The sequence below is a fragment of the Microtus oregoni genome, unplaced genomic scaffold (assembly GCF_018167655.1).
Source record: "Microtus oregoni isolate MIOR12 unplaced genomic scaffold, Mior012 000173F_ref0000288, whole genome shotgun sequence".
In the NCBI taxonomy this organism is placed as follows: Eukaryota; Metazoa; Chordata; class Mammalia; order Rodentia; family Cricetidae; genus Microtus; species Microtus oregoni.
This window is the reverse complement of record NW_024544829.1, coordinates 329553-341887: the sequence shown is the minus strand read 5'-3', so window position 1 is coordinate 341887 and position 12335 is coordinate 329553. Positions and strand designations below refer to the sequence as shown.

Genomic DNA, 12335 nt, shown 5'->3' with positions numbered 1-12335 from the left:
TCGCACTTCTAAGATATTACCTTACTGATGCAGAGCCTTCGGGATCTAGTCAGTATTTCTCCTTTGGGATCGGAGATGGGGTGGCTTGGAACATACAATTCTGTTGAGAAGGAAAAAAGCTGCCCTTAACATTTGGGGGTTGCTCTGGCACTCGGTCGAGCCTTAGCGTTTTTCCCACCCTGAAGCTTGCTAACACTTCCAAGTCCTGCTTTAAAAAATACTTAAACCACATATCACCAAGTCAAAACTCAAATATTACGACAAATTTAACACTTTCTTACTGGAATGCTCCAGTTTTCCCCAGGTGGGCGTTTTTGTTGTTGTTTTGTGGTTTTTTTTTTTCTTTCGCAGAAAAAAAACCCTAATTTCTTCAAGGGCAGGTAGTTTCTAGCACCATCTTTGGACAAGAGGACAGTGACCTTCCATTGAACAAACCTCCAAATCGTCAGAATGCCCATGTGGCTTCCATCTTCTGTCAAATTAGGACAGAAAGGCAGAACGAAATACGAATTACACCATCTTTCTGGTTCGGGCTAGCGTTTGCCGAGACTGCGCAGAGATTTAAAAGGCCGACTATCTGGAATTGGATCCTAGCTTTAGATTTTCCGCAGCGCAGCCTTGGCCACTCGGCAATGAGAACAGTGCCTATCGACTTGTGTGGGAGGAATAAAATTACGTCCTTAATAATGCTTGTTTTTCTTGCAAATAGTTAAATACCATCACTTACCGTCTACAGGTATTAAATGGGACAAATATTTGATTATCAGATTTACAGTTTAGTACTTTTCTTTTTAAAAATATCAATTTTTCGCGATTAAATGACGTGGGGCATTTAGTTTAACCTAAAAATTTAAGGAACATTCAGTATACGGTACATTTTTTAGGGAAAAAAACCTTATGTGAGGTAACTCGAAGCCCCACCGTCGATCCGCAGCTTCTCCCTAAGAGGCTGGCGCAGCCTTCCCGGGTCCGTCGGGCGCCACCGCCTGGCTACTTCAGTTCACAGGGCTGCCATATGGCACAGCCTAGTGCCTAACGGTGGAGGTGGAGGCGAAAGTAGGTTCGCGGCACGGCAGAGTGCCAAGGAGCCGCCCTCTTACCACAGCTTGCCGCCGACACGGAGCTCCAGCCTTAAGCCGCCTAGCAACAGCCCTCAGGGAGGCAAAACCGCCAAGAAGGCGGGGCTTGCGTTCGTCTGGCTCCCGCGCGTGGGCGACGTCGGTTGCTAAGCAACGTGACGCGCTGTCTAGCGGTGTTTGATTGGCTCTTTTGAACTGGAGGCGGGGAGCAACAGAATCTCGTGCGCCCCAGCCCGCTCGCGGTCAAGGGAATCAGGATCTAACCCGGCCACCGTAGTCGCTTTTCTATAGTGGGCGGGACCAAGAGAGGGGTGACCCTGTCGGAGCTGCGGCTGCCAGCAACATGTTCAAGGTGAGAGAGTGGAACCGGGTCACGGTTGTCATCTCCCCCTCTCCGACGCCGGGAGCCCTTCCCACGCTCCCGTGGGGCCTTTTTTTGTGGATCAGACTCGGCTCCCCCCGAGGCTTTGCCCACCTCCGGGCTGGCTAAGTCCTGGCCCGGCGATTCATTCACTGCTTGGTACCAGCACCTGTGAGGCTGAGGCTTGGAACCCTAGATGGGTGGGATTGGCCTTGGGCTAGTTCTTTCGCGAGTGAAACACTATACTACCCACTTCCCCGGCTAATGCCCTTTTGGGTTCGTGGGTAGGATGAGGCCAGGTCCCGACGCTGCAGCCTTTATGGCTTTGGTTGCTTGGCAGGATCGGGTTTCAGAACCTGGCGTGTGGGTGGGGGGAGGGTCAGCCTCCGAAGACGTCGGGGAGGCTGAGGAAGGAAAGGCTACGTGGGGGAAGCTGCCGCTTACTCTCTAGTGAGCATCATTGTGGAGAAGTCGACTCATTCCCCTTCCTTACAGGTGTTTTTTTTTTTTTTAACACCTGCCCACCATAAGGTAGGCATTTACAGTGAAGACTTTCAAAAACCTGTATTTTAGCATTAAGTTATTCTTTCCTAAAGTCACCTATATTTTGTCATAAAAAATATCACAGGCAGCGCACCCTTTAATCCCAGCACTCAGGAGGCGGAGGCAGGTGAGTTCGAGGCCAATCTGGTTTACATAGCGATTTCCAGGACAACCAGGCCTACAAAAAGAGACCCTTTCTAAAACAAAACAAAACACAACACACATCAGCAGCCCCAAATCTATAAAATCAGCCCTCCAAGAAACGTAATATTCACAGAATAGTGCCAATACAACCTCAAAATTGTGCTCCCCATTTAAAAGTTTCTTGCAGCTGTAGTGTTCGGGGCACATTAATAAGGGCTGCAAAATCAGATCATGGTCTCTGCCTCCCAGTGCTGTGGTATTGCCAGTGCCTAGCTATGTGATAGTGGGCATGTCACGTAACTCCTCCATGAGTGTTTTTTTTCTATTGGTTGAAGTTAGGGTAATAAACGTCTAATTGTTAACTACTGAGGAGAATTAACTCCCTAAACCCAGAGGAAGGATGGACACTGAATGCATTGATTTGTTGGCTCACTATCATCAAAGATGTGGCTCCTGGGTTTACTATGGCATTGTCGATTTTCCTTATGGTTGCAAGCTGACTGCCAATAACAATACTTTGTCATTCACTAGGGGAAGAGGAGAGGATAAAACTTCCACGCTTGGATTATGTTTTTCCTTCAGGTCTGATTGGACCAACATGGGTCAGGTATCTGTCCCTAGCCCCATAACAGTTACCAGGGGAATGTTGGGCTCTGGTTAGTTTAAGTTAACCAGGATCACTTTGCTTAAACACGTGGGAAAGGAATGGTTTCCTGACCACAGTGCGGTTCTTCAGGGAGGAAGAGGTGTAGTGGAAAGTGGAACCACAACCAGCAGTGCCCACGTCCGGTATATTCATGAGTCTGTGTACGTGTTCATTGACTTGGGGTCTTTGAAACTCTTTCGTGATCGTCATACATGTAAGTTAATTGATGGAAATGAAAGATTGACACAGATGGATGACTCAGATAAGTTTTTTTTTACAGGAGTGAGAAAGAGGGAAGGAAAAGAATGTTGTGATTGTAGAACAGTGGTTCTCAGCTGACTGGTACCACCCCCTTTGGGTATGTTTTGGAAATTCCAGGGGTTGTTCTTTGTGTCTTTAGTTGTGTTGAACATTTGTTTTAGTTTTAATTTTTTTTATCTTATGTGTATTAATGTTTTGCCTGCATGTATGTCTGTGTACCACACACGTGCCTGGTGCTCACAGAGGCCAGAAGAGGGCACATGATCCACTGGAACTGGAGTTACAGATGGTTGTCAGAGGTCATATGGGTGCTGGGGATGGAACCTGGGTCCACTTCTCTCAGTGTTGTGCCCCGTCTGGTCCAGACCCGTGCAGGCCCTGTGCATGCTGCAACAGTTTCTGTGAATCCATCTGTGTCTGTTATGCTGTGTTTAGAAGGCCTTGTTTCTTTGGTGTCCTTCATCCCCCTTTGGCTTTTATAATCTTTCCTCCTCTTCCACAGGGTTCCCTGACCCTGAGGGGAGGGATTTGATGGAGACATCCCATTTAGGACTGAGTGTTCCAAGGTCTGTCACTCTCTGAATATTGTCCATTTATGGGTCTCTGTGTTTGTTCCCATCTGTTGTAGGAGGAAGCTTCTCTGGTGATGGTTGAGGAAGGCACTGATCTATGAGTACAGCAAACTATTAGGAGTCATTTTATCGTTACATTCTTTAGCAGAACAGTAGTGTTTAGTTTTCCCCTATGTCCCTGGGCCTAGAAAGTCTCAGGCTCTTGGGTACGTGTGCAGTGTCAGGCATGGGTTCATTTTTATGATATGGGGCCTTAGTTCCAATCAAATAGTGATTGGTTACTTCCACAATTTTTGGCACTTTTTTTTTTTTTTTTGCTTTTTCGAGACAAGGGTTTCTCTGGTTTTGGAGGCTGTCCTGGAACTAGCTCTTGTAGACCAGGCTGGTCTCGAACTCACAGAGATCCGCCTGCCTCTGCCTCCCAAGTACTGGGACTAAAGGCGTGCGCCACCACCGCCCGGCAATTTTTGGCACTTTTGCACCAACATATGTTTTAGGCAGGTCACCATTGTTGATCACAGGGTTTGTAGCTGGGTTGGTGTTTACCATTCTCCTCTGGTAGTATACAGAGTACCTCCAGTACTATATTATGCATAAAAATAAGTATATGCTATATATAAATAAAATCGTGTATGTCAGTGAATGAAAAAATTTTATTGTGTTACCAGGTAATAGCAGTTGAGAGCCACAGTCCATCAAACTTTAATGTGCGTGTGACTCTTGTTAAAATCTAGAGTGGGATGGCCCTTCAGATGCTCCTGTTTATTTTAGCATCTCAGTGTCATTGATGCTGCTGGTCATCACACTTTGAATAGTTAAGAATTTATTTAGTAAGATCCTTAGTGCGTGTTCCCTGTGCTTTTGAAGTTGATGATTTCATGAATAGGGTAAGATTTGGAAGAGGCACTGACCAGAGAACCAAAAAAGGGGGTTGCAAAGGCTCTGCTGAGAGGTTTGCTACTATAAGTCTCTACATAGAAGGGACAGAATAAATGGTAGGGACTGGTCTGGCTTTGAGAATTGCCAGCTTGGAAGGTAGTAGGCTTGATAGTATCGGTGTTGTACTATAGTATAAGGAAGTTCAATGTGTGTAGCTTGTTATGGGTAATGTTTAAACTCTGATCATTGTTTCCTTTTTATTTTATTTTATTTTTTGGAGTTATAAAAGCCCATTTTTTATTTATTTTTTTTTTATTGAGCTTTACATTTTTTCTCTGCTCCCCTCCCTGCCTCTCCCCTCCCCCCTTCAACCCTCTCACAAGGTCCCTATGCTCCCAATTTACTCAGGAGGTCTTGTCTTTTTCTACTTTATACTTTCCATGTAGATTAGATTTTTTTCCTGCTTATTACACAAGTTTTTTTTTTTTTTTTTTTTTTTTTTTTTTTGGTTTTTCGAGACAGGGTTTCTCTGTAGCTTTTGGAGCCTGTCCTGGAACTAGCTCTTGTAGACCAGGCTAGCTTCGAACTCACAAAGATTCACCTGCCTCTGCCCTCCAAGTGCTGGGATTAAAGGTGTGTGCCACCACCGCCCGGCTTACACAAGTTTCTTACTTTTCTATTTCTATTTGACAGAATCAGATAGCTGTTTTTACAGGGTTAAAAAGATGGAACAAAAACCAAAAAAAAAAAAAAAGATGGAACAATTACAGATGAAATGTATTTTCTTTGCTTTATTGGTGTAATTTTGTAGTAATATTTGCCCCCACCCCCAAAGAAAATAAAATGGTTTTCTGTGAGGAAAAGATGTTAGCATCTTTTTTTTAAGCCTCATTTTTTTGTTTTCTTTTAAGACTATTATGGTCTTTATAGTAGATACAGAAGAACTAGGAAATATTAGCTACTTTGGCACAAAACTGCAGAATTGAAAGCTTCTCATAAATAATTCTGTTTGCAAAACCAGAAAGTACCTTTTTTCCTCTTTTCCTTTCCTTTTTTTTGGTTTAGGCAGGTCTCAAATAGCCCAGGGCGGCTTCAGACTTTCTGCATAGCCATGACTGACTATCCTTGAATGCTTAAATTATTTTAGACTTATTTATATTACTTTATGTGTATGAATATTCAACCTGCATGTAATTACCTGCACCATGTGCATGATTGATTGGCGCTCGTGGTGGCTGGAAGAGGGTATTGAATCCCCTGGACCTGGAATCATGGGCAGCTCTGAACCACCATGTGGTGCTAGACACTGAGCCCAGGTCCTCTACAAGGGCAGGAAGAGCTCTTAACCACTGAGCCCTCTCTCCAGCTTTTGGCCTTGAACTGTTTTGAGTTTCCTGCCTTCACCTCCCAAATGGTAGGATTATAGTTAGGTGTCACTCAGTATGCCTTGAAGGTATTTTTTCTTTTGGGGGTTCATAGTGTAAACTTTTCCTATTTTCTTTTTTTTCTTTTTTCTTTTTTTCTTTTTTTTTAGTTTTATTTGAGACAGGTTTTCTCTATAGCTTTTGGAGCCTGTCCTGGAACTAGCTCTTTTAGACCAAGTTGGCCTCATACTCAGAGATCTTCCTGCCTCTGTCTCCTGAGTTCTGGGATTAAAGGCATGTGCTACCACCGCCTGGCAAAACTTTTCCTATTTCTTTCTTCTCTCGTTTCCTCCCTTCCTGTTCTGTTCTGTTCTGTTCTGTTCTGTTCTGTTCTGTTCTGTTCTGTTCTGTTCTGTTCTGTTTGATTCTTTCTGTTGGGAGTCTTACTCTTTAGCCCAGACTATCCTGGAATTCATTGTCTTACAGTTCCAGGCTGACCTGTAACTGATACGGTTCATAGTGTGAACTTTGCCTATTTCTTTCCCCTTTCTTCCTCCCCTGGCCTGGAATTCACTGTGTAACCCAAGCTGGTCTGTAACTGGTCCTTCTCAGACTCCAAGTGCCACCACACGTTTGAAGTATTGGCTTTGTTGGTGTTAATGGTGTATATCTGGGCCTCCAGTACTAGGGAAGATGTTGCCGGAAGATCCCGCCTGGCGTTGAAGTCGAAGACCAGCCTGGCCTATACTGTGAACCTGAGCTTTATAGTCCCCAGTGCTGTGAGTTAGACTGAGGTGATTGTGGTCTGTATTTGTACACCCAAATAGTGTCTGTCAAAACAGACATCTTGAGAACATGGATTTAATTACCCTCTCAATATATTTAATTCCTAAAGCTCTATCACTGATTGATGTATTTATAAAGTAATTATTATCCTTCATTTGGAAGGATCTTCATACTCTGTGGTATATTCTTTAGAATGTCTTCAGGAGTCAGCTAGTTTTATTCCTTTCTGTGTTGTAAACAAATCAGTACTCACCTCAGAACTTCAAGACATATAGATAATGCTAAAGAATCACCGTTAATAGCCCCACTCCTAGGCAACCATGGGGTGCATCTTTCCATGCTCGTTCCTTAGTATACCTATATATGCCCTTGGCGTGACCTTTTAAAAACATCCATGGAATTATACTACAGTCTACCTCCACTACTTTTTAAGACAAATGTCATTTTACGATAGGCTTTTGTTCTATTTTTTAAGGATTTATTTATAATTTCCTGTGTTAGAGTGTTTGCTTGGATGTGTCTATGTACACCATGTAGAAACCCGAAGAGGCCATCCAGTCCCCTGGAACTGGAGTTACGGACAATTGTGAGCTGTTCTGGAAATCAAACCTGGGTCCTGTGGAAGAGCAACCAGTGCTCTTAACCACTGAGCCATCTCTCCAGCTCTGCTTTTTTGTCATTTGAAATAGATGGAAAATGAATTTCTTATAGGCTTACATTTTGATTCAGAGGCATTTAGAAATGGAAGCTGTGATTACATATAAAAAGTAAGTTTCTCCCTGGTCGTCTAGTGGTAAAAAAAAAAAAAAGTAAGTTTCATTTTTTATATGCTGTATAAATGGTGGCGATAAATTCTGGCTGTATATGATTTATCAACATCGCTTAGAAAATATGTATTTTTTCTGAGAAAAATTTTATTGGCCTTTTGGATAAAATTTATTTGCCAGGAAGGATGATCCCATCATACTTCTGCTGGAACCAGCGCATGGCTTCCTCTTTGCTGATTCTGTGTTTGGCCTTGGGTCATATTTGATGTTCAGGTCTATGTGTTCTTGAATCCCAAAGCCAAAGTTCCCAGTATCTGAGAAGTTATTTTTCCGCAACTCATCCTCCCGCACCTTCAGGCCTTTCTCCAGAATTTCTTCTGCCTTGGCTCCACTGACAGTGCACTGAACAGCAATCTTTTCATTTCTCCTGATGCTGAAGGATCTCACGGTGTAGCTTGCTTTGGAAAAGACAGATGTCTGACCTGTGAGCTGCTCCAACACCTTGGCTGCCCGGGTCAGCCTGTCCCCGCTCTCCCCAACACAGATATTGAGGCAGAGCTTGTGGATGCGAAGTTCCCGCATGGGGTTCTCCTTTTCACCTTGATCTTGCTGAATGGGCGGCGACGGCGGGCGGTCCCTGCATCTGCGGGTCACACAGCCCTGCCTGTCTCAGTGCCACCAGCATTGCGGGCTCTGACCTCCTCCACGCACCGGCAAGAGCGCCCTCGGATGGGGGTGGATGAAAGGGAGGCAAAGCAAACTCTCAAAAATACATATTTTTAAAAAATTTTTATAACCAATACTGAAATATTTCCTTTCAAAAGTCCAGATGGTACAGATAGCAACCACATGTCTATTGTCTACCTCCCTTTCACCCCCTACCCAGAGCGAGTCTCTGTTGTGTTGGATGTGTGCCCATCATAGAAAAGCTGGGTAGGGATAGAGGTAGATAAAGCTCAGTGGTAGAACATTTGTTTGCATACAGAGCTGGAGGGGGGCGCTGTGTGACACAGACATCCCCATTGAGCTCCTGTTATAGGGAGAGGTAGTCTGTTTTTGATGCTTTTAGAGTTGTGAGTGGATTTGAAATGTTTCTCTCTCTCTCTCTCTCTCTCTCTCTCTTTGTTTTTTCGAGACAGGGTTTCTCTGTAGCTTTGGGGCCTGTTCTGGAACTAGCTCTTGTAGACTAGGCTGGCCTTGAACTCACAGAGATCTGCCTGCCTCTGCCTCCTGAGTGTGCCACCAGCGCCCAGTTGAAATGTTTCTCTTTATTTTTAATTCAGATTAAAGAAATTGTTAATATGTTTTTACGGATACCTGTGTAATGTTATTTGGACCAGATTGTTGATTATTTTTATTAGTTTGTTTTACCTTAAAAATTCACATTTTATCTTTTGGCTTTATGTTAATTATTTAGAACAAGAATAGCCTTGAAAGTGTGGTCAGTTTTCAAAGACTTGAAAAAAGTCCATTTCAGATGTTAAAAATGTGTTATGCCTGCTTGCATGTCTGTGCTCTTATGCGTGTGCCTGGTGCCCGGAGAGCAGAAGAGGCCATTAGATCCCTGAAACTAGTTATAGACAGTTGTGAGCTCCCGCCTGGGAGCTTGGAATGGAACCTGGGTCCTCTGGAAGAGCATCCAGTGCTCATAGTCACTGCGCCATCTCTCCAGCTCCCTCATTTCAGATTTTTACCTCTTAAGACTGGAAAGTCAAAAGAAAAGGTTTTTAGTGTGTGTGGTACGGAAGATGGAACCCAGGGTCTTGAAGCATACTAGGCATGTACCCTACTACTACTGAACTATATTGTACCCTTAATCGTAGCAGCATTCTATTTCAAATGGATAAATGCTTTGAGATTGGAAGCTATTGGAGATAAGACGAATAATCAAAGAATTGGTATAACATTTTTGGGAAAAACATGGGTATGCCTCCTTTTGTAAGTATAAGAATATCTAATTTTAAATGACATTTACTTTTAAAATGTTCAGGTAATATTTATTTTCCACAGGGATTTAATATGCTTTTATATAACTTTGGAAAGAGCTGTGCATTTTAGTGTACAGGTTATCTGACAGTTAGCCAAGTGATAAAATAGCTAGAATGCAATAATTTAAGGCAATAGAACCAGGTATGATGATGGTACATGCTCATAATCTTAGCACTCAGGATCTAGAGGCAGGAGGATGGAGCTTTCAAGGCCAGTTTGGGCCAAGTAGGGAGATACTTGAAAATAAAAATGAAACATTATAGATTTGCTCATACAAGTTTTGCAATCAAATTGCTTCGATTAGGTTATAGTTGCCGCACAGTAGTGGCGCACGCCTTTAATCCCAGCACTTGAGAAGCAGAGACAGGTAGATCTCTGAGTTCGAGTCCAGCCCGATCTACAAGAGCTAGTTCCAGGACAGGCTCCAAAGCTACAGAGAAACCCTGTCTCGAAAAACCAAAAAAGAAAGAAAAAAGAAAAAGAAAAAAACCAACAAAAAACAAAAACTTGATTGAAATTATTTTTAATATTACAAAAATAACAGCTGTTAAATGGGATCCCATATAGTTTCTGTGGATAAAGCTGCAAAGATTGTGATGTGTTTAAAAAATCATCATGTTTTAAACCTTTGGTTTCTTTGGTTACTTCTCTTTACCGAGGCCATTCCCAGTAACACTGACTCCAAACATCAGTCTGTTGGGTGACTTTGCTAAATAAAAGCTATACATACTTTTGTGATTTCTGCTTATTTTAAAATAAAGTTAGGGACTGGAAATATAATCCAGTTATCCGAGTATTTTGTCTTTTATGTGCAAAGGCCTAGATTTTTTTTTCGCTTTGTTTTTTTTTTTCTTTTTTTTTTTTTTTTTTGGTTTTTCGAGACAGGGTTTCTCTGTGGCTTTGGAGCCTGTCCTGGAACTAGCTTTTTTTTTTTTTTTGTTTTGTTTTTGAGACAAGGTTTTTCTGTAGCTTTGTAGCCTGTCCTGGCACTCGCTCTGTAGACCAGGCTGACCTTAAACTCACAGAGATCCACCTGCCTCTGTCTCCTGAGTGCTGGGATTAAAGGCCTAAGCCACCACTGCCCGGCTAAAGCCCTAGATTCTTATAAACTTGGTAGAGAGTTTCCCTAGCATGCCTGAGGGCCTGAGGTCTCAGTACCACCACCACTATAAACCAAAACTCCAGAAATTGTTCAAAAAGAACAAAGGAAAGAAAAAGTGCTGAAGAGGGGCTCTTCTAATTGTTATCACATGTAATACTGCTTACCGGGCTGGGGGGTTTTGTAATCATAAGTCCTTGCCAAGCTTCAGAAGGTAGAGATGAAGAAATAACAATGTTCTAACCTATAAAATGGGCCAAGGCAGTTTCTTTATTAGCCAATGACCTTCCTCCATCATTTTGGCATCTGTCTCCGGCATATTGCCTCTAAAGTGAATGGCTTCCAAAAAGCCAGAACAAACAGCAGGGATAAATCCTGGTCTCGCTGCCAGTGGCCCCACAGTCTGCCCCAGCCATACAACTATCACCCACATTCAGAGGGCCTAGTTTAGTCCTATGATGGTTCTCTTGCTGTCAGGCTGAAGTTGGAAGGCTTACATTAGCTCAGGTAATTTGTTTCAGTGGGTGTCCCCATTATGGTCTTGACCTCTTTGCTCATATTCTCACTTCTTCCTCTCTTCAACTGGACTTTGGGAGCTCAGCTCAAACACTGAGAACAAGGAAAGAGTTTTCTTGATTGAGGGAGCCCTTATGGGGCTAGCAAGAAACCTAGCACTAGAAAAATTCCCAGGAATCCACAAGGATGACCCCAGCTAAGACCCTAAGGAATAGTGAAGAGGGTGCCTGAACTGACCTTGACCTGTAGTCAGATTGGTGACTATTTTCAAATATCATCATAGAACCTGCATCCAGCAACTGATGGAAGCAGATGCATCGAATCCAGTGGTGTTTTTGAATCCATAGAGGTCTAGGCAACTATTTAGGTTGCTGCTAAAAACAATTCAGGAAAGAAATGAGAGCTCTACAAAGGACTGTACAGGAGGGAGTAAAGAAGAGCAAGTAGAAGTGATATCATATTTATCATTTAATAAGCACAGTTGCCAGAGCTTAGTGACCAGAAGGATTGATGGTGGTAGTGACAATGTCCTTGGGATTTAATTTTAATTTATTTTTGTTTTTTTTTTACTATGTAGCCCTGACTGTGTTGGAACTCGTTCTGTAGACCAGGCTGGCCTTGAACTCATATCTGCCTCTACCTCCTGAGTGCTGGGATTAAAAGTGTGGGCTACCACCAGCTGCTTATTTTTAATTTTAAATGAGGAAAAGGCATGTATTTAATATATATATATGTATATATATATGATGCTTTGAAATATGTATTATAGTGTGTCTAAATGGAAGTAACTAACTTGTTCATTATTTCATATTTCCCTTTATTTAAATGTAATCTAAAAATACTGAACTGATAGAAGCAGATAGGAGAATGGTAGCAACCAGTGTCTGGGATTTGGATTGAGGAAGGTTATCAGTCAAATAATACAAAATTTTAGGAAGATAAGTTGGAAAGATAGATCTATTGCATAGCATAGTGATTGTAGTTAATATTGATCTATTATATTTTGGGAGTGAATTTCAAATGAGCTCAGTTTTTCTGGTGAGGTTGTCACTATTCCTGAGACACGCTGTAGAGAAAGAAATGCAGGTGTGTGTGATAAAATGATGAGTTAGATGTTTTTCAGAGATGTAATGTATCGAATATAGATTGGTATCAATTTGCCTAGCTTTCGCCTGGTGTCTTTTTTAATTTTTTAGTTGAAGGCTTTAGAACTTTTATCTTTGGGAAATTAATATAAAATCTTGAAACTTGACCTCTTAGAGTATATGCTTAAGTTTTGACATCTTCTGAATTTCAGAAATGCATTTACTTTTCAGAAAGGACAGTAAG

General features: G+C 42.3%; 1 protein-coding gene and 1 pseudogene across 4 annotated transcripts in view; one reads left to right on the top strand and one right to left on the bottom strand.

Moving 5' to 3' along the window:
- The first annotated feature begins 1311 nt into the window (after nucleotides 1-1311).
- The window catches only part of LOC121445315 (MICOS complex subunit Mic26), a 47515-nt gene continuing 36491 nt past the window's right edge, over nucleotides 1312-12335 (top strand). Inside the window, exon 1 of one of the 4 annotated variants that reach the window (XM_041647378.1) lies at nucleotides 1312-1431. In XM_041647378.1, the coding sequence (XP_041503312.1) occupies nucleotides 1423-1431 (9 nt within the window). In that variant the 5' untranslated portion in view covers nucleotides 1312-1422. Of the gene's footprint in view, nucleotides 1432-1946; nucleotides 1972-2663; nucleotides 2735-3058; nucleotides 3132-12335 lie in introns of those variants that run through there. The other 3 variants (XM_041647381.1, XM_041647379.1, XM_041647380.1) reach the window with 3 other exon arrangements.
- LOC121445316 lies at nucleotides 7572-8013 on the bottom strand (annotated as a pseudogene).